The following is a 21,814-nucleotide window of genomic DNA, read 5'->3' on the forward strand; positions in this document are numbered from 1 at the left end:
TGCAGCTCAGACTTGGCCCTCTTGTCACGGCAGGCTGCCAAACCTGTCACACTCTGGCAACAAGGAGCAACAGTTGGATGAGGACCAGGGCTACACCGACATCTGACCACCTCTGCGGTCTGGGCTGATTCCAAAAATTCCCTGGGAAGAAAGTGGCATGCAAGAATATCAAAGTTGGGAACTGCTTCCACACCTGCCCCCGTTATTCACCCTCACCAAGTTCATCATGCTTTCTTCCACTTCAAAGCCTTTGCACTAGCAGTCCTCCCTGACCTCAGACTTGACCCCCAAGGGTAAGTAATGAAGCGTGCTGTGAATCTTACCAGGAACTTCAGCACCCTGGAAGTGCTTTGGCTTGCTCCTCTGTTGCCCCCAGCCCAGATTTTCTGCCCGCACGCATCCTTAGGGAATGCTTTTTTCCTCTGATCCCTTGAGCCAGGGGCTCTTTCTGCAACCCTCAGCCTGTACCTGAGCCTTAGTGCTGGCGGAGAAGCCACACCCCCCTGGGAACGGGCCCTGCAGAGACACTGGGCAGCTGGAGTTCTGAGTTCTTACAGAAGAACAGGGGAGTAGAGAGAAGAGGCACAGAAACAGAGAAACAAGGAAAGAAGGAAGAAAAAGAATGGCTTCTGGAGACAAGTATTTCCTTTTCACACTTCTGATGCCCCTAAGGTGGCCCTTAAATAGCCATCTAGGAGGAGCCCGGAGGGGTTTGCAGAAGCGGGGCTGGGCTGGGGGGTTGGTGCGTTGTGTGTGCCAGGGCAGGGGGCATGTAATGGGCAGCTCCACCCCACTCCATGGGGACGGATAGTGAAGGCTTTCTCCCGAACCCAAAGAAGCTGCGTTTTCATCTGAAGCTGTTTCCTTATTGGAGCTCAGTGGGAAGAAACACACAGGAAAAGCGTTTAGCAACTGTATATGCCCTGGGCGCGGTCCAGGTGTAGCCATTCTTTCTCCCTGGAAGAAAGGACTAAACCTTTATGACTGCGGCGGCTCTCCCTCTCCCTGACCACCTCCCACCTTCCCGCAGTCCTGTGAGGGTTCCCATATGCCTCCTCCTCCCTTTCCCCACCCTCACGTCCGGTCCTGGCCCCGACATTTTCCTGATCTCTCTCCTATGGCAGCCTCCACCCAGACCCCCAGCTTCAGGCCTCCTTCCCTCCCCTCCTCCAAAAGCTTGGCTCCAGGTCATGGGCTGACCACCCTTCCCAGCCCCAAGTCCTGGGTGGCTCCCAGGGCCTAAAGGTTCAAGTCCAAACTCCCTAGCGTGAAATCGAAGTCAGGCTTCAGTTTGCCCTCCTGGGCCTGTCTGCCCCACTCCTGTCCTCCTTTTATCATGGCCAAGTGCATCAAGCGCGCTCACATGGCTGGGCTTTAACCCACGCTGCTCCCCGTCTCTGCTGCAAAGCCTCTTGGAGATGGACACAGATGTTAGCTCAGCTGTAAAGCCGCCCTCTCCCCACACCCTCACCACCCCAAACAGCCACCGCTGGGCGTTCCCCTGGATTTCTGCCCTCTCCGCGTGAAAGGGTGACCGCTGGGAGTTGGGATGTCTGTCTCCGTCTCCATCACCGGGAGGAGGAAGTCCTCACTGGACCGAGCCCTCTCTGAGCTGGTCTTACTCCGCTCGGCATAGTGAGAATTCCTCTCGTAGGTCTCCACAGGGTAGGCTTTCCGTACAGAAGGCTCTCTGTCATCAGCTGGGAGGTAGTTATCCTGTGCTGCTGCAGGCCTCTTTGGTTGCTTTTTGACCTAGCCCCACCTCCCTCTTTCCCAAATAGCTAAAATTAGGTCTTTGACGGTTCCTTGAAATGTCAGAGTCACCATATAGCCCCGCCATCCCACTCCCAGGAATATAGCCAAGAGAACTGAAAGCATATGTCCACACAAAAATGTATACATAAATGTTCACAGCAGCATTATTCATAATAGCCAAAAAGTGGAAACGATCCAAATGTCTATCAACTAATGAATGGAGAAATAAAATGCTCTGTATCTACACAGTGGAATATTACTTGGTGATAAAAAGGAAGGAAGTACTCTTCCATGCTACAACATCGATGGACCTTGATAACATTATGCTACGTGACAGAAGGCAGCCACAAAAGATTACATAGTATAATGATTTCCTTTACATGAAAGGTCCAGAATAGTCAAATCTATAGGCACAGAAATTGGATTAGAGGTTGCCAGGGGCTGGGGGGAGAGGAGGAATGGGGAGCCACTGCTCATGGGAATAGTTTTCTTTTTACAGCAAGGAAAATGCTGTAAAACTGATTGTGGTGGTGATGGCACAACCCTGTGAACGTGTAAACCGTGGAAGCGTACACTTTGGATGAATGGCATGGTAATGTGAGTTATATCTCAATAAAGAGGTTAAAAATAATTGTCCTTTGAGCACTGAGTATGGGTATGCTAGTCCTTAGAGGGATGGATATGGTATGCCATTTCTGTCCTAAGTGCAAGAAGATCGCCTGGGAAACAGCCTCCTGCTCTTGGCCCCTGCCACCTTTTCAGCAAGGCTCCCTTTCCCCTTTCCCCTCTTCCCGCTCGGATGCTGTGGGATGGGGGTAGGGGCGGCAGAGAGTGGGTGAGGAGTCTCTAGCTGCACCCCCAAGGGGCGCGCTACCCGCGAGACCGGCCTGCAGGCGCGCACGTGCTGCCAGGCGGGGCCCCGGGGGGCCCTCCACCCCTGCCCCGCCCCAGGGGCTGAGGTCCGAGGCAAAGGGTGGCACGCGACACTAACAAAGGTGTTCGACTCCAGGAGCAATCCCAGCCGTCCCAGGAGACCCCGAAACCAACCAAAACCGCACCCCCAGCCCAGAAAGGGCTTCTCAAGGGGCGCGGGTTGCGGCGGCACCCCTGGATCCTGTCCCTCCGGGGTCGCCGCCGGGCCCGAGAGGGGCGGTGTCCTTGGGTGGGCGCGAGGTCCCGCAAGGGCCGCCGGGGGCTCGAGCAGGGAGCGGAGGGCCCGCAGGGAAAGGGGCGCCGAGTCGGCGGAATCCATCCTGACTCTCCCAGCGAGACCTGGCTCAGAATCTAAGGGACTGCAGGGGGCGGGAGGTTCGTAAAAGGGCAATATTTGTGTTACGGAGGAAAGCAAACAGGAGTGTCCAGAGAAGTAGGGATTGGGGGCCGCGGAGAAAGCAGAAGAGAAGCGGCTAGGAGCTAGAGCGGGGGCGGGGCGGGGCGCGGGGGTCCGGGATCACGTGGGACCCCTGCCGGGCCGGGTGGGCACAGTTCGCAGGGCAGGCTGGGCCCGGGCTAGCAAGCCGAGGGGTTGCGAAGGAAGACGGCCGTGCGGACGCTTCCTGCAGGAAATGCACGGAGACAAGCTAAACTCCACCATCGCGTGATTGCAATCCAGCCACTCAAATGGAAACCGAGTCCCAGGCGCCCCACAGTGTCCTGAGTTTGCCTCTAAAATGCACGCCAGCCTGAGGAATCTCAGAGACCTGAAAAGAGGGGACGTCTCGCCCGGGGAGCTGGGGGTTGGAAGGAGAGCCCCTACCGAGTCCGGAGCCATTCACCTGGGCGGTGACCCTGGAGCTTTGCCTTTGGGGCCGGCTTGGGCCACCCTGTCACCAGTTCCTGTCTCTGCTGCCCTCTGGCCAAAGTGGAGGGATGCTTCAGGAGCTGGAGGCAGATGCCATCAAGAGTGGCAGGGGTGAGCAAGAGGGCAGCTGTCCCTTTGGCCCTTCTTTCTTACAACGTTTTTATTACCACAGTAATTTGTGTTCATTATTTAATAATAGATAAAATACACTGAATAGAATAATGGGCCTCCAAAGATGTCCGCCCACAACCTGTACATATGTTAAAGCCCACCCCCCCCCCAAAAAAAAAGAAAAAAAAAACTAAGAGACTTTGCAGGCGTGATTAAGTTAAGGATCTTGAGAAGGTGATTATCCTGCATCATCCAGTGGGGAACAGTGCAACCACAGAGGCCCTCAGAATAGGGAAGCAGGAGAGTCAGGGTCACAGGACATGTGAGGACAGAAGCACAGGTCAGAGCGATGCAATTGCTGGCTTTCAGGATGGAGGAAGGGGACGCTAGCCTGGAATGCAAATGGCTTCTAGAAGGTGGAAAAGGCAAAGAAACAAGAGTTTCCCCTAGAGCCTCCAGAAGGAACCTAGGCCTGCAGACACCTTGATTGCAGGCCAGTGAAACCCATTCAGACTTCTGACCTCCACAACTATAAGATCATAAATGTGTGTCGTTTTAAGCCACTAAATTTGTGGTAGTTTGTTACAGTAGCAAGGGGACATGAATATATACATCTTTAAAATGAAGGGACTTCCCTGGCGGCCCAGTGGTTAAGACTCTGCTCCCAATGCAGGGGTCGCGGGTTGGATCCCTGGTCTGTGAACTAAGATCCTGCAAGCCACATGACATGCCAAAAAAAAAAAAAAACAAAGAAGAAGAAAATCAGTCACTTGTAATCCACCTCCCAGAACAAACACATGATTTTTCATATCTGTAGCTTAGCAGTCAACTGAGAACCAGAACTGGTGTGAGAACGCACTGGTGTAAAGGCTGAAGTGCCACACAGCTAATGCTGGTGTGCCCCATTCTATCCACTAAGATGGTCTTGACGCTCACCCAGCGCCCAGATCTGGGCGTTCCAAATGTCATTCTCCACTAAAAGGCACCAGAGCTCCACAGAGAAATGGCCAGTTTCACGGTTCAGGTAGGAAAGATACAAGATGTGCCCCAAACATATTATTCTGCCAGACAGTGAGGAAGTGCTCAAAGAATCATAGGAACATATCAAAAGGACAAAAGATACTTAGCTTGAGCAGGCTCCCACTGGACAAATCTAAGATAATGATATTATTGAATTATAACTATTCTTACTTTATTCTATTATAATGATAGCCTAAAGTAAGAATCCACAAGTGCTTATGGATATAATTATGTAAATAAAAAAAATAAATACATAGGGAGAAGGGAAAGCTCTTCCTTATGATAGAATATCGACTAATGAATGTAGAAGGGATAATGGAATTAGAAAGTACCATTTGGAGCCACCATAGTAATAATCGTGTCAGGGAGAATCATCAATGGATGCTAAAACAGTGGGTGAAAGTTTAATGAGACGCAGGATTTGTATATGGTCTCAAGCTCTTTCCCCACAGGATACTACAAAAGGGAAAACAGTAACTTCACAGTGGAGAAACCTGGCCACCATCTTAACCAAGTGATCAAAGTTAATGTGACCGCTAATGGACAAATTGACAACAGGTGGCTCTGATATGATGCAACACAAGGGCACAACACGCCCAAAATGCATAACCTGAATTTCATTGTGAGGAAATATCAAACAAGTCAAATCGAGAGACGTTTTACAAAACAACTGGCCTGCACCCTACAAAAATGTCCACATCATGAACAACAAAGAAAGACTAAGGCATTGTTCCTTATTAAAGGGGACTAAAGAGGCATGACAACTGAATGCAATATGGACTCTGGATTGGATCCTGCCCAGGAAGAAACATTTTTTCCTTATAAAGGACATTAGTCATGCTACGGCATGGATTGACCTTGAGGACATTATGCTTAGTGAAATAATCCAGTCAAAAAAAGACAAATATTGTGGGATTCCACTTTCATGAAGTACTTAGAATGGTCAAGTTCATAGAGACAGAACAGATAGTGGTTACCAGGGGCTGGGTGGCAGGGCGGACGGGGAGTCATTGTTCAATAAGTACAGAGTGTCAGTTTGGGATGATGAGCAAGTACTAGAAATGGATAGTGGTTGCTATAGACTGTTGTGTCCCCCCAGAGTCACATATTAAAGCCTAATCCCCAATTTGATGGTATTGGGAGATGGGGCCTTTGAGAAGTGATTAGGTTATGAGAGGGATTAGTGTTCTTATAAAAGGGACCCCAGAGAGCTCCCTTGCTTCTTCTGTCCTGTGAGGACACGGTGAGAAGATGGCGGTCTGTGAAACAGGAAGCAGGTTCTCACCAGACACCCAATCTGCCAGCTCCCTGATCATGGACTTCCAGCCTCTAGATCTGTGAGAAGTAATTTCCGTTTCTAGCCACCCAACCAGCCTATGGTATTTTTATTGTAGCATCCCAAACAGACTAAGACAGTGGTGATGGTTGCATAACGTTGTGAATGTACTTAATGCTGCAAATTTAATGTTATATATATTTTACCACAATAAAAATAATTTAAAAAAACGGCAACTTAAAAAAAAGAACATTTGTAAATGATTGGCAAAATGTGCGTAAGGTCTGTACATTATATAACAATGGTGTGCCAATGTTAATCTTCTCATTTTGATGAATGTTCTGTGGTTATGTAAGAAAGTGTCCCTTTTTCCAAAAAAAAGAAATATATGGTGAAGTATTTAGGGGCAAAGAGGCAACACGTTTACAATCTACTCTCAAACAGTTTAGAAACATTAATATATACAAATTACCCATGTCTGGATAGAGAGAATGGCAAAGCAAATGTTAACATTTGGGGAATGTGGGTGTAATGTGTATGAGAATTTGTACTATTATTGCAACTTTTCTGTAAGTCTAAAATTATTTCAGAATAAGCAGTTTTTAAAATTAGAAGAGGAAATTAATTGGAAAGAAGTGAAATACTGTCTGGGGGAAACAGAATTCTAATGCCTGAGGCTGAGATGCAGTGACTGTCTGAGCCTCCCTGCTCTGGGATGCCCTAACTCTCAGGCTTAGGATCAAGGGATGCAGGGTTTCGGTGGCACTGACTGGTGGAGAAGAAATAAGGCAGATGGAGAAAGACAAATACTGTATGATTTCATTCATATGTGGAATCTTAAAAAAAAACACAACCAAACAAACGAAACAAAAACAAGCCCATAGATACAGAATCAGATTAGTGGTAGCCAGAGTGGAAGTGGGTTGGGGGTGGGAGAAATGGGTGACAGGGGTCAACTGTATGGTGATGGATGGTAACTAGACTCGTAGTGGTGACCACCTCGTAGTGTATACAAGTTATAAAATGTCGAATTGAAATGCCGTGCACCTGAAACATAGAAGAAGAAGAAGAAGAGAAGGAGGAGAAGGGGAAGAAGAAGACAACAGGCAGAACAAATCGATGGTGATGGCAGTCACACCCAGGTACGGGGGAGTGGGTCTTGATTATCGGGAGCGCAGGAGGGAATTCTGTGCGGTCCTGAAAATATTCTATGTCTTGATCTGAGTGCTAGTTACAAGTTTCCAAGACGTGCACTCAAGCTCTGTGCCCTTTTTGCTGTATGTGTTAATCCTCCACTTGAAAAGGGTTAGACCGTCTCCACCCCCAGGTTGACGCTGCGCACTGAGATTGCGTCCATGCAAACGAGGCGTTCACTGAGACTTGAGGGAGACTCGATTTACGTTGTTTGTTCTTTCGTTGCTAAGCAACACAGGCTAAGCGGCACAACCAAGGGACGCCAACCTTTAACAGCCAACCCAGGGGATGCGCTAAGCCAAGGCTCCAAGAAGGATCCACACGGACAGTCCCCACTCCCAGCCCTTTTGTGTTCGGGGGTGGGGGCGGGGAGGAGGTGAGAATGGGAGTTGAGCAGCTCAGACGCCGCGGAAGGCCTGGCCCCTTCCGGCGTGGGCTGGCTGCGGTGAGCCGCTCTCCCGCCCGCCCGCTGCATCTATCGCTATGGCAACTGCTTCCTCAGGTCTGGGGCTAAAATGAGGCTCTGTGGGTGTCAATCCGTGCTTGAGGTCTCACCTGCCATGGAAATCGTGTGGCCCGATGAGGAAATTGATGAGTCACTGCAGGAAAAGCCTGACGCTTGTTAGACTGGTTCATTCTTGCAGAAATGGGGCAGGTTCGAGACTGGGGGACAGGCCTGAGAGAGAGAGAGGGGTGAAGGTTATCTGAAGGGCAGAGGTGGTCAGGGCATCAAGAGAAAGAGGTAAGGGCCAGTTAAAACTAAAGAGAGGTGGAAATAAGCAAAGATCACCCACATGAGAAAAACAAAGGCTGTTTACGCAGAGCTTGCTGTTCAAAGAGTCAGCAGCCCTCCTGAGTTTGGCAGAGACTCAAAGACCGGGGAGGCGTGGGAAAGCTGCTAACAGAAAAAGGGAAGGCTGCAGGTGTGCACTGATCCGAGGCTGTTGTCCTGGGGAAGCTGGAGGCGGGCGGGAGGCGGGGTCGTCCTGTGTGATTGGCGAGGGTGGCTTATTTGGCTTTCTCTGATTGGTCCTGAATTGGAAGCAGGGCTAAAAATTAGGGAAGCTGACAGTTATTGATGTGCTGACCGTTCTGGGTTGCTTGCTGCAGTGGTTGTGGTTTGGCTTCCTGGGCTGGTCGCAGCAGATTGTGGGTCAGAGTTCTATTGTCATATATGGCCTGGCTGTTGTCCGTTCGTATATTCAGTCTCTCAATGAATACCCAGAAGTTAAGACAGTCAAGAGAGTAGTCCTCATGGTCCTATTAGCAACGAAGTGAGGCACTGAGCGGTGTAGAGAGGCAGCTGTGAGGACCACCCCAGGGGAGGTGGGCCGTGGAGCATCACAGGGAGGAAAGTGAGGGAGGTGGGTGAGGTTAAACACCCATCTGATCTCAGAAATACAGGGTGCAGGGGCACCTCTGATGGAGACTCTCAGAGTCCCTTGTGAGTTGGGGATGTGTTCCTGGCACAGGCCCTAGACGCGGAGTGAGGCCCCTTCGGAGGTGTGGGATGTGGGCAACTCACTGAACCTGAGTGCTCCCTTCAGCTCCGGCCTCATCAAACTGCTGAGAATTATTGAGTTAATGTGCGTCAAGTTCACTGGACTGTGCCCAGCACTTGGCAAGTGCTCAACGTTAGATATTATTTTGCTTCAGAATAATTGGTCAAAAACTGAAATTAAATATATTGTTAGGATTGATGTCAAATTGTGTTAATGTAACTGTCAGCTGAAGTGTCGGAAACCTGGCCTCAGAGTAGGGTAGAGAAGGGTGGTGAGTGGATTGAAGGGGCCAGTAGTAGAAACACATCATTCGTGGGCACCAAGAGGGTATATGTTTGGTCCAGCCTAGACTGCATGCCCTTCCCAGGGATGGAGGAGCAAGAGAGGCAGAGGCCAGTGGAAAGCCTGGCAGGTCCCCTAAAATTCTGTGTTTGGAGTGAGGGAGGATCCGTTCTCTGAAAGAGAGGCAGATCTTGTTGCCAGGAGAAGGGGGGATGGAGAGATTTACAAACAGAAATAACACGTATGTGTACTCATATGCTTAAAGTTTGTGCAAAAAGAAGACTTCAACCTAAGAAATCTAGAAATTCTAGTTAGGTTCCAGAGTTACACCTAAACAGTCAGAATGCTAATCATTACATGGGTTCTCCAAGTGAGGTTGTAAAAATGATTCTTTCGCAATAAAACTAGATAGTCATCCCTAATTCAGTGGTAACCTTTGAAGACAGGAATCAGGTCTTAGACATACCTGACCTGCTTATCTTTGGGGTCTAACAGCATATTCCACAAAATAAGTGCTCAGTAACTGTTTAAAGATAATGAAGGCATACAAGAAGGTAACAAAAGAAATTCAGCTTCAGAGCTTAATGGTTTCCATAGGTACAGGAGTGAAGGTGCCAGATAATCCCTAAAGGTTCCTCTGGGTTCCACAAGATAAAATTTCTAGGAAGAACTTCGCTTAAGGGCAACTACACAATTTCAGGTTAGAATCCGAAATATCGGATGAAAATGTTTATTTCAACAGACTCATTGGTTAAAGAGATCCTCCCTTGGGGCCCCGGGAGCTGCCTCCGGACACTGCATGTAACCATGTGTGGCAGAGGGGGTTGACCCTTGCTGGCTCTACAGCCTCTGGAGCCAGCAAGTCAATATTGAGGTTCAGATTGGTGGGGAAGCGTGAGTATTAGTTTGACTGCTGTAACAAATTGCCACAGACTGGGTGGCTTAAAACAACAGAAATTTCTCTCTCACAGTTCTGGAGTCGAGAAGTCTGAAATCAAGGTGTTAGCAGGGCAACATTTCCTACAGAGGCTCTGAGGAGAATACATTCCTTGCTTCTTTCAACTTCTGGTGGTTGCTGGCGTTCCTTGACCTGTGACTGCATCACTCCAATCTTTGCTTTCATCTTCACATGGTCTTCTCCTCTGTGTGTCTCAAATCTCCCTCTGCCTCACTCTTATAAGGACACCTGTCATTGGATTTATGGTCCACCTGGATAATCCAAGATGACCTCATCACAAAATCCTTAATTACATCTGTAAGGACTGTTTTTCTAAATAAGGTAACATTCACAGGTTCCAGGGATTAGGGCGTGGATGTGTTTTGGAGGGCCACCATCTGGCCCATGACACTGATCTCCCAAGGCAAGAACATTAAAAAGTTCATAGTTCACTCCTGAAAATGCTTGTTGATGGCCACGGAGCTCCCAAGACATTCTGGAGCTGAGCCAATGAGCTCACGTGGGACAGCCCATCATCCATCCACCCTTGGAGATGGCATTTATTGCCAGCCTGCAGCAATCTGACATAGCTGGGATAGCCAACAGAGCTTAAAGAAATTCCTGGGCTAAAGGATCCTCTGCATGTGGAAGTTTTCACAGCCAACGTAGATACTTTTCTAATCGCAAGGGTGGACCTCTTGGTCCATTTATCCTTGGGGTCCTTGGGGCTTGTATAGTTTAGCATTTTTCAGAGTGCATGCCCAGGCACTCCAGCTGTGTGAGATGGCCTCTGAGAAAAGAGTTCAGTGACCAAGGACATGCGAACAACACTGGGGACCATATTCCCTCTTGTGGATGCTCAACACATTTTAATAGATTAAAGGCACCCAGAAATCCTATGGTAGAGAAGCCCAGTATTTCCCAACTTGCCTGCAACTCTTTACAACTCATAAATCATACTTGGCTTTGGAAGGGAAATCTATTGGAAAGGAAATGTATGAGCGTGTGTTTGCACTGTGTCTTCTGTGTTGGCAGAATGAGGGAATGTCAGATTATGCCTCCTTTCTGACCTTATTTGCAATCTCAGAGCTTGTGCCAACCACTGACTCTAATGGGCTCTGGTCTCTGCTCAGCACCAGCTCCTCTGCTGACACGTTGCTTCATCCCAGGATTCAGCTGTGTTTGCCCAGGACTTACTGACTTGCTTGATGTTACAGCAGAGAGCACAGAACTCTCTGTTATGCCAAGTCCTCTGAGGCCCTCCTCACATTCTGCTCCTTTACCATAGTTGAGGGACATGTGGGTGAGCTTTGTGTACATGGCACCGAATAAAGCATCTTCTTTATCTGCTTCATTGAGTAATAAGTTCAGATGTGGCAACTCAATCTAAATTTGTGTGGCTTAAGCCCAACTTCTCTTTTTCTTCCTTTGGTCTCTTCAGAAGGAACTCTCAAGGCCCAGTTATATCACATGGACAGTCAGGACGCTGTCACTTGGGAAGAAACAGCAGGCATCAGCCGTGATTTGCCTTTCTCTTTCTCCTTTCTTTCCTTCCTTCCTTCCTCCCTCTCTCCCTCCCTCTTCTTTCCTTTCCTCCCTCCTTTCTTCCTTCCTTTCTCTTCTTTCCTTCTCTCCTTTTCTTTCCTCTCTTTTCTTTCTTTCCTTCCTCCCTCCCTCTCTCCCTCCCTCTTCGTTCCTTCCCTCCCTCCTTTCTTCCTTCCTTCCTTCCTTTCCCCTTCCTTCCTTCCTTCCTTCCTTTCTTTTTCTTTCCTCTCTTTCTTTCCAAGAATTAGGAGATTGACACAAACAGAACAAGGTTTTATTTCATTGGAAAAATTACAGGAGACTTTTCTTTTTCTTAATGGCCATACCACACGGCATGTGGGATCTTAGTTCCCCGACCAGGGATCAAACCTGCAACCCCTGCATTGGAAGTGTGGAGTCTTAACCACTGGACTGCCAGGAAAGTCCAAAAATTACAGGAGAAGTTTTTAATAAAGAGCTTAGAAGGTTTTGTAAAATACACTTGTCATTACGAATATCAACAAGAATGTTTTTAATGATAGCATGCACTTTCAAATTTAAGAATAATTTAAAATTTTGGCTGTCCTACTTTGTGAAAAAGATATAAATGAAAGAATATGAAGGACTGTGGCTTTCATGTTTTACTCCACAGATTTTTTTTTTTTTTACTTAAAAAAATGTGTTTTTTTTGGCCATGCCACAGGAATCTTAGTTCCCTGACCAGGGATCAAACCCAGGCCCCCTGCAATGGAAGCATGGAGTCTTAACCAATGGACCACCAGGAAAGTCTCTACTCCATGTGTGATTAATGAATGGTGAGACTCAGTAGCCAACACTTTAACCAAGTGATCAAACTCGGCATCAGTAGTCATGGTCCTACCTGACATTTTGGCCTCCTGATTTGCTACCATATGAAAAACACATCATCTATGAAATATTCTTGCTAAAAAATGTTTAACTTGAGTCATATCAAGCCTCTAGGCTAACTTCCAGTTTATAGGAAATACAGGGGTTAAAGGAACAGTTAAATGACACCAGGACAAATCAATCAGACAAATCTAGAATGAAGGACATTGTATAAAACAACTGTCCTGTGATTTTCCAACAGGGATAGTCATTGAAAAATGAAACGTACAAGGACTGTTTTAGATTAAGGGAGACTATGTAGGCTTAAACCAGTGGCAATGCATGAAGGTCAATTGAACGCTTGTTCAAAAAAAATTCAAAACAAAACTATAAAAGACATTCTTGGGACAATTATAGAAACTTTAAATTCTAGATATTGTTATGGTGTGGCAATGGGTTTAAAGGACATTATTCTAACCGTAGGAGATACATGCTAAAATGCTTAGAGGGAAAGTTGTTCAGACACATACTTTCAAATGACACAGAAAAAAAACTATAGTTAAAATACATATGGCTAAATCTTAATATGTTGAATCTAGGTTGAGGGCATATAGGTGTTCATTGTACTATTCCTTCAACTTTTCTGTATATTTGAAAATGTTCATAATAAAATGTGCAGAAGAAAACTGGTCTTGAAGGCCTTCATCTCAGTAACATTTTGGCTTAAATTGCAAGTAATTTTTGTTTGAATATTGTATCTGAATATGTTAGGGATAAGAAACACTTGGTACTTTGTTTTGATGATTTGATTTGATTCAATGTAGCTCCTTGTTGAGACTATCTGCCTGAAGCATTGAAATTGAATTCATTATAACTGAGAAGTGCAGATGTAGAAGTACAGACACACCAAACCTTATATATCACTGTTGCTCAATTGATATTTCAGCTACCTTATGAATGTGTCTCTTGCTAAGAAAGGCATTCATACACATGTTGCTATTTCAGCAACAAAAAGTATCTCCTGGAAAATTTTGCTTTGTTTATTCAGCCAATATTTATTGACTTACTACTACATGTCCAGGCCTGTGTTGGCCTAAGGGAAACATCAGTAAATGAAAGGGGGCCACGGCCGTTGAAGATCCACAGTCACTGACTTCCAAGTGCGCAAGGACAGATGTAGCCTCATTCATGCTAATGCAGAATTCTCTAAAGATTTTGCTTGTGTACACCCTAAAAAATTATTACCTTCATTTCTTTTTTTTTTTTTTTATATTTCACTGCCTGCAGTGTTGGTTTATTTTTTTTTTAATTTTTTAAAATTTATTTATTTAAATTTTATTCATTTATTTATTTATGGCTGTGTTGGGTCTTCGTTTCTGTGCGAGGGCTTTCTCTAGTTGCGGTGAGCGGGGGCCACTCTTCATCGCGGTGCGCGGGCCTCTCACTGTCGCGGCCTCTCTTGTTGCGGAGCACAGGCTCCAGACGCGCAGGCTCAGCACCTGTGGCTCACGGGCCCAGTCGCTCCGCGGCATGTGGGATCTTCCCAGACCAGGGCTCGAACCCATGTCCCCTGCATTGGCAGGCAGACTCTCAACCACTGCGCCACCAGGGAAGCCCTACCTTCATTTCTTGATAAAAATTTTTCATTGTATGTTTAAATGGCAGCAAAGATGTAATTCTGGCATAAAATTGATATTTTAAAATTGTTTCATCACTTTTTTTAAAAAAGGGTCCTAGTAAGTATAATTTCTTTATAATCTTTGTCTGGTAATCCCATATATGAAGTCTTTGTAGGATGGTTTCTGTTATCTGTTGTCTGTAAGTTCTTGTTTATATACATATATATATATATATATATATATATATATATATATATATATATATATATATATATATATATCCCAGATATGGGATTACCATATTGTATCTGACAGGTACTTAGGGGTCCCAGTAGTTCAGGATCATTTTGAACTAAATTTATTGCTTGAGATTATTTGGTTACTGGCGTGTCATGAGTTTGAGGTGCAATCCATGCCAGGGTTGGTTCCTGGGTATAATTTAATAAGGCTCAGCAAAACCAAATTTTCCTTAAAGTTTCAGAGAGGGGTCTACTTTTGGTTCACATTTGGTTCACTATTCCTCCTGAGATCGCAGTTCTGGAGGCCCTGGGGGAGAATCCTGGTAGAAGGTCTCTTAATAGATGTTTCACCGTGGGCAGGCTCTGGGCTTTGATAGTTGTTATTCTTGCCCCTGGAAGCCGTCAAAATTCAGGTTCAAAGTTTGCCTGTAATCAGCAGAGCAAAAGCAACTGCCATGTTCCATTTATATCCCGTCCTTAGATTCTGGCCTGCTAGTTGCTTTACTATTTTTGTCAACTCTTCAGTGGTTTTACAAATATGTTTTTAATATTTTATCAAGTATTTTCAACTGTTGGTCTAAATAACCTAGCCTGCTATATTCTTGGAAAGGGAAGTAAACATCATCATTTTTCTCAATACTTTAAATGAGAAGCTCTTTTAACCTGAGGTTTCTGCCTGGACTTGAAGGCAACCATGAACTCCTGGAAATTGTATGCAACATTTTGTGTTTATGCAGTTTTTCTGGGAAAAAAGCCCACAGATTTTATCAGATAGTCAAAGGTGCTAATGACTGAGACTCCCCAGATCTGAGAACCACTGCTTTATAGTTCCATTAGCACGTAGCAATTTTAATTTTAAAAAATGATTTCAGAATAATTTCAGACTCACAGAAGAGTTGCAAGTACAGTCCAAAAAAACTCTGATATTGCCTTCACCCAGATTCACCAACTTTTAACTTCTCTCTCTCACACACACACACACACACACACACTGAGTCTTTTTCTGAACCATTTCACTACAAGCTTCAGACCTGATTCTACATCACCTCTAAATACTCTAATGTGCATTTCCCTAAACAAGGACCTCCCAAGAAGTCAGGAAATCAACACCGATACAACACTACCATTCAAAGAACCTATTCAAATTTTAATTTTGCCAACTGTCCCACAGATGTCTAGTTTTCAGGTCTAGGATTCCTTCATACATTGCATTTAGTTGTCACGTCTCTTTGGCCTCCTCCAATCTGGAACAGTTCCTCAGTCATTCTGTCTATCATGTCCTTGAGAGTTTAAGAGAATACAGCCCTTATATTCCGTAGGCTGACACTCAACTTGATTCCACTGGATGTTTCCTCATGCCCAGACTCAGGCATGCATTCCTGACAAACTTCAATTTTCTCGTTATGTCAATCTGTCCCATCACTGGTGATGTTGACCTTGATCATCTACTCATGTTGATGTCTTCACTGTAAAACTACTATTTTTCTTTTTAACTGTTGGAAAATGTTCCAATAATATGCTAAAATCCTGTTCCTCATTGAAACTTCACCCATTCTTAGCCTCCATTGACAACTCCAGTCTGAACCACTGTCAGGTTGGTAAGTGATTTTCTGTTTATATCATTCCTTTTACATTTATTGGTTGGAATTATACTGCAAAGTGATTTTCTGTTTTTATCATTCCTTTTACATTTATCGGTTGGCATTATACTGCAAAGGAAGAGCTTTTTTCTCTCCCTACTGATTTATATCATGGTGAGCTCATGAATTCCTATTTTACTTAATAGGTTATAATCTGTTACTGTAATATTTATTTTCATGCTCAAATTGTCCTCAGCATGGCCAACGGGAGCCTCTTTGAGCCAGTTTCTTTATCCTTTTAGCATGGCCCTATCAGTTTTTGAGCCTTTCCTTAATTTCTGCACAAGATGTTCTAGGCTTATCTTGTAGTTTTCCTGCTCCAGCCCTAAAATCTGACATTTCTTCAGAGAGTCTTGGTTCCTCTTTTTTTCCCATATAAATATTTTTTGAAAATTTTGAACTTTATTTTGTTTTAGAGCAGTTTAAGTTTCACAGCAAAAGTGAGAGGGAGGTACAGAGATTTCCATATACCCCTACATAGGCTCCCCCATTATTAACATCCCCCATGGTATATTTGCTACAATTGATAGAATTGACACATCATGATCACCCAAAGTCCATAGTTTGCATTACAGTTCACTCTTGGTCTTGTACATTCTATGGGTTTGGACAAATGTCTGATGACATGTGTCTATCATTATGGATCATACAGTCTTGGTTCCTTTTAGTGGAGCATGGTATTAGAAACCAAAATCTGTATACTCAGTGTGCTCATAGCTACTGAGATATCACTGCATGTCTATCCTCTCAGAGGACAGAACTAGGAAATGTATATAACGTACACATAATATTAAATAATATATATTTCCTAGCGTATATATTTAATATCTGATATATATTATATATGATATCTACAGACATACATATATAGTTGAGCCTTGAACAACACTGGTTTGAACTGCATGGGTCCACTTATACTCAGATATTTTTTCAATAAATACGTACTACAGTACTACACCTTCTGAGGTTGGTTGAATCCAAGGACGTGGGACCACAGATATGACGGCTGACTATAAAGTTATACTCAGCTTTTCAACTGAGCAGTGGGTCAGTGCCTCTAATCCCCACATTTTTCAAGGGTCAACTATATATATTTCTATATTTGTTTACATTTTAAAAAATGAGTTCCTAATGATACCTATATTTCCAATCCAACACCTCAGGGTTTTTTCTAGCCTTCCCCTTTTCCATGTTAGTATTTTCTCCAACAGTGGGAAATCTGGTCATCATTATTCAACATAATCAATTGTCCAACCACACCAGTCTTCTCTCTCTGCCACCTGCATGTCTCTCCCTTCAGCATCCATGTTCTTGCCCACATTACTGTTGTGTCTCATAGCAGGAAGGGAGGAGAAATGGAATAGAAAAATGGAAGGGAAGGGAAGATGAGATGAGAGGGAAAGGAAGATAGTAAGGAAGGAAAGAGTTTAATGTTAAGATAATGCCATAAACTGCCTTCAATAATTTATAGACGTTAACGTTAAGCTTATAGTAAGGCACTTTACTTAATTATCATATGTATACTTGGTAAGCAGCAATTCTGTGCAACTTCTGTGCAACTGTTGTAAACTCTTGGGCTTCTATCTAAACATGGGCTCATGGTAAAAAGTTGAGAGTTTAGTGGCAGTGTTAAGAGTGTGGCTGCTGAGGCTTCCCTGGTGGCGCAGTGGTTGAGAATCTGCCTGCCAATGCAGGGGACACGGGTTCGAGCCCTGGTCTGGGAAGATCCCACATGCCGCGGAGCAACTAGGCCCATGAGCCACAACTACTGAGCCCGCGCGTCTGGAGCCTGTGCTCCGCAACAAGAGAGGCCACGATAGTGAAAGGTCCGCGCACCGCGATGAAGAGTGGCCCCCACTTGCCGCAACTAGAGAAAGCCCTCGTATAGAAGCGAAGACCCAACACAGCCAAAAATAAATAAATAAATAAATAAATTAAAAAAAAAAAAAAAAGAGAATAAGGGTAGGAATTTAAAAAAAGAGGGTGGCTGCAAATGGTAAACAGGTGAGGTTTAAAAATTAGAGGTCTGGAGTCAGACAGACCTGTGCTTTAATTTTGGTTCCTCTTCTACATATGGCCAAAAGCAAGTTACTTATCAGCTGTCTCAGATTCCTCATCTGTGAAATGGCTACAATATTTGCTTTGCAAGATTGCTATTAACGTTCATTGGACATAATAGGGAGTTAAGTTAATTATTGTTATTGTTAGTTTGTTAGAGTTGGTGCTCAAAAAATTATACTGTTGTCTTCCCACACATCCCCTGTTGCTCCTTTGATTGCTATATGGAAACCCAGAATTACTAAGCTATAGTATCCTCGTGGCACAGTGCGCGCGCGCGCACACACACACACACACACACACACACACACACAGGCTGGAACCACGTGTATGCTATACCTTTAAGTGTCTCTTTTGATCAAAATAACTTTTTCTCAGGTTGAAATTCTGTATGAATTCTAACTGGTTTCCTTGGATAAGTTCGGCGAATAAAAATATTTCTATACAATCTTGGTGTCCTTGTTTGAAAACAACGAGAATTCTAATTATAATGCATATCTATTGTTTTGTCCTCCCTTTTCTTGTGGGACATGTTCTTTCTGCACTTCAGTAATGTAGTTCAATGGCGGTGTACACGTTATGTTCTTACAGACCTTCATCATTTGGTTCAGGGATGGGCACCTAGCTGGACCAATGAACTGTCCTTCCCTAGGAATTGTTGACTTGAGACCTGAGATCGTCACCCTTGGCCTGTCTGATGGTGAGGCTGAAGATATGACCTTGAGAGCTATCAGGGGCCTTGTCCCCAGCCATGTGGAGGAAGCTGGTGTGACAACAAGAAGCTGATGTGCAGAGAGAAGCAGAGCAGAGGAATGGGGGCAGAGAGGGGACTCTGGTTCCAGCAATTCCTGAGGCCCACTGGACCACTACCCTTGTCACAGTTTGTTCATGTCGACAGTCCATTCCTCCCTTTTGTCTACTAGCTTAGTTGGTAACCAAGAGACGTCTGACTGCCTTATGTATCTCAAAGGGTTTGTTGTGAGGACCAATGCCTGGCACATACTAGGGACTCAACAAATATTGGTTGATTACTCTTAGGTTTAACCTCCAAAGGCTGAATGAAAAAAGGTTGGGGCAATTCTCAACTCTAGAAGTAACCTTCCTTTGAGCATCACAAAGGAAGACACAGAAAGACAAAAGGAGGGAGCCCTCCACCCGCACCGCATACACCCACATCCCTCCAATCCTAACCCAGGTCTACCGCCTGGAGGTTCACATACCTGCCCGGAAAGACCACTGGCACTTCCTTCAGTAAATCTCGAAGTCTACCTCTCAGAATCCTTCCCGCTTTTGCTGTACAACCCGAGGCTGGGTCTGGTGGTCCTGAACTGTGACCCTGGTCTGAGTTGAGTGCTGTGCCACAGGCCTTACAGGGGATGTGAGTGCTTGTCCGGTTGGGCGGGAGGGGTGGGGACTGGGGTATGAGCCTCCTTCAGATTCCATTTCTTGGGAGATAATATAGTCTAAACATATTTAAGAAAAAGCTTAAATATGCTCAGTTCTCAAGGTCAGCCCTTGAAATCAGCGGGCCTCCATTATCGTGTCAAGACTTTGAATTCTCTCCTACCTTGGGTAACATGAGTGACTCTGGTCAAATCGGTGACATTAGTCTTCAAGGGCTGCTCTCTCTACAGAGGATTCCACTTCATTATTTTTTTTTCTTTTTTTTTCATTTTAACAGTTTTTAATGAAAGTTGTATACAAGATTACTTCATTCCTGCATCTTCTCAATTGTTTCTTCCTTATATTTGCCCTTTTCCTTTCCTACTTGGCGAGATTTGGCTTTATGTTCGAGGATCTTTTTGTGGTCTTTGTCCAGTTTTAGTCTGGTGATAACCACCTTGCTGGGGTGAATGCCCACATGGACAGTCGTGCCATTAGCCTTCTCCCGCTGCGCTCGTTCAATGTAGACGACATACTTCTTCCTGTAAACCTGGACTACTTTGCCATTTGCTGCCCTTTGTAGTGCCCTCGTACAACCTGAACTTCATCGTCCTTCCAGATGGGCATGGATCGGACATTGTACTTCTGTCTCAGCTCTTTAGAAAGAGGGGAAGACATAATCTTCCTGCGAATGTAGGAAGGCGCATTGAAATGCCTTTTCGGGTTCTTGCTTCGGTCAGAAGTCACAAAGGGATTGAACTTCATTTCGGCCGCTGGCGGTTCAGCGACGGCCACAAAAGGGAAGAGGGCCCACTTCGTTATTTTTATTCTAAGTCTCATTCTGATTGATGAGGCTTGGGGGAGGGCGTCTTCCCAACTCCTTCACTCACACAGATGGAAAAGAGATTGCTAGCATTCCTGAATGTATCATATATCTAATCTATATGCAAGTCATTTGCATATTCTTTAAAATAGATTTCCTTCGGATTAGAGACACTTTTAGTTCTACTCAGGTGATTCTAAAAGTGGTGACCTTTCTAACTTGTTATTTTCTACATAGTTCTTCTTTGAGACAACAAGCCAGGGATTACGGTGAGGAAAGGTGCTGTACTGATGGAAGCAGAGCTCAGTCCGAAGCAATTTAGCTCCGGCCAGGTAAGCGTCCGACACGCAGTGTTATCAAGCCCTGTCCGTATCTGAACCGATTTCCCTTACAGGAGGGTGTTGCAGCCTCCAGCCTAAGCAGGTTATTGAAGCAGTCCTTCCAGGCAAATGAAGTTTCCCTGGGAGGGATTGTGGTAGAGTTAGAGCTTGCCTTTTTAATTTAAGTGACATTTCAGTACTTCCTCAAAACGTGCATCAGAAGTGCCCGCGTGCGGAACAAAAATGCATATCCCTGGGCCGACTCCAAACACGCGGCACCAGAATCTCGGGGCGGGAGGGAGGGGGGCGCCGAACTTGTATTTTCACAGGCGCCCAGGTAACTCTTCAGCTCTGAGACCCGCCTTAGTCTGCACCGCGCCCGGGCCAGCGCTGGGCTCGCCACCTCGCCGTCAGGCGCTCGCTCCCGCTGCTCTCCTCCCTCAGCTCCGCGCCTTCTGTGTCGCCTCCCTCGGGGTCATTAGAACTCAGCTCCTTCTAAGGTTTCAGCCCCATTGCCCCGCGCAGCCCTGGGGACAAACCCCCTGTGGTCCGCCGCCCACGAGAGTAACCACCCGCTATCCGCGAAGGGCGCCGCAACGCCCCCGCGGCCGCCGCCGGAAGTGACGGCACTTGTCGTTGACGCGCCCCGCCCCTTCCGCCTCCGCGCCCCGCCCAGGCCTCTCCCCTCCGCTTTCCCCGCCCCTCCCCCTCCCCTCTCTCGCCCGTTTTATGTCAGCCTTTCTCCCTCTCCCTGTCCCCCTCTCTCCTTCCTCTAGCTTCCTCTTTCGCACCTGAGCAACGCACCTGCCCGGGCCCGGCTCCGCTCCCTCCTCCCTCCTCCCCTTCCCTTTCCCCCGCCCCGGCCGGAAGGCTCAGGCCTCCGCCGCGGGAGCTTGGCGGCTGCGTCACCGCCGCCCCCCCGCCCCAGACAAGATGGACACCGCCGAGGAAGGTAAGTCGGCGGCGCCCGCGCCCTTGCTCTGGCGCCCGGGTGCGGGCCGGGCCCGCGCCCGGTCCGCGGCGCTCGAGGCGGGCGGCGAGGCCCGGGCGGAGCGGCGGGGGCGCCTCGGCTCGGGGCGGGGGCGCGCGGTGACGGCGGCGGGACCCGGCGGGCGGGATCGCGGCTGGGCCGGCGCCGGGGCCGTTTGTCCGCCGAGCGGCGGGCTCGAGGGGCGGCAGGGAGCAGGAGGTGACCCCTCGGCGCCCCCCGCCGTTTCCCGCGCGCGCGCGCGGAGGGCAGGACCCCTGCCCGGGCCGGGGGCGTCGGGCTGCGGCGGCCGCGGCCGGCGTGGCTCCCCGCCCCCTCTGTCCCACCAGTCCTGGGTTGGGGGTGACGGCGCCGTGGTCGCTGCACGAAGTTTGGGGGCGTTTTCCACGCCCTTCCCCCACTTGGTTTTGTCTTTCTTTATGTCGCTTTGCCCCTCGCTCTCCGGGCCCGACCCTTTCACGATAAAACTTCTTTGTTGACTGAAACTTCGCGAAAA

General features: G+C 46.6%; 1 protein-coding gene, 1 long non-coding RNA gene and 2 pseudogenes across 8 annotated transcripts in view; 2 read left to right on the forward strand and 2 right to left on the reverse strand.

Moving 5' to 3' along the window:
• Positions 1–4,429, forward strand: part of LOC309624507 — a 24,131-nt gene extending 19,702 nt beyond the window's left edge. For 2 of the 4 annotated variants that reach the window (XR_014241976.1, XR_014241979.1), the window contains exon 6: positions 34–4,429. This is a non-coding gene — a long non-coding RNA (uncharacterized lncRNA). The remainder of the gene's footprint in view (positions 1–33) is intronic. The other 2 variants (XR_014241977.1, XR_014241978.1) reach the window with 2 other exon arrangements.
• The window catches only part of LOC309624506 (small ribosomal subunit protein uS8 pseudogene), a 36,199-nt pseudogene continuing 18,664 nt past the window's right edge, over positions 4,280–21,814 (reverse strand). The window contains exons 2-3 of the transcript XR_014249904.1: positions 7,713–7,833; positions 4,280–4,378 (exon numbers count right to left, since the gene is read on the reverse strand). The product of XR_014249904.1 is annotated as a small ribosomal subunit protein uS8 pseudogene (transcript). The remainder of the gene's footprint in view (positions 4,379–7,712; positions 7,834–21,814) is intronic.
• Positions 19,453–20,919, reverse strand: LOC309624502 (large ribosomal subunit protein uL24 pseudogene; annotated as a pseudogene). The gene has a single exon. The product of its transcript is annotated as a large ribosomal subunit protein uL24 pseudogene (transcript).
• Positions 21,121–21,814, forward strand: part of MARCHF6 (membrane associated ring-CH-type finger 6) — a 76,065-nt gene continuing 75,371 nt past the window's right edge. For both annotated transcript variants that reach the window (XR_014241971.1, XM_082382607.1), the window contains exon 1: positions 21,121–21,282. Coding sequence is in view for 1 of the 2 variants with exons in the window: in XM_082382607.1 (XP_082238733.1) it covers positions 21,264–21,282 (19 nt within the window). In the remaining variant the exon portion in view is untranslated. The remainder of the gene's footprint in view (positions 21,283–21,814) is intronic.

The sequence above is a fragment of the Balaenoptera borealis genome (genome assembly GCF_965194805.1).
Source record: "Balaenoptera borealis genome assembly, chromosome: 2".
NCBI lineage: Eukaryota > Metazoa > Chordata > Mammalia > Artiodactyla > Balaenopteridae > Balaenoptera > Balaenoptera borealis.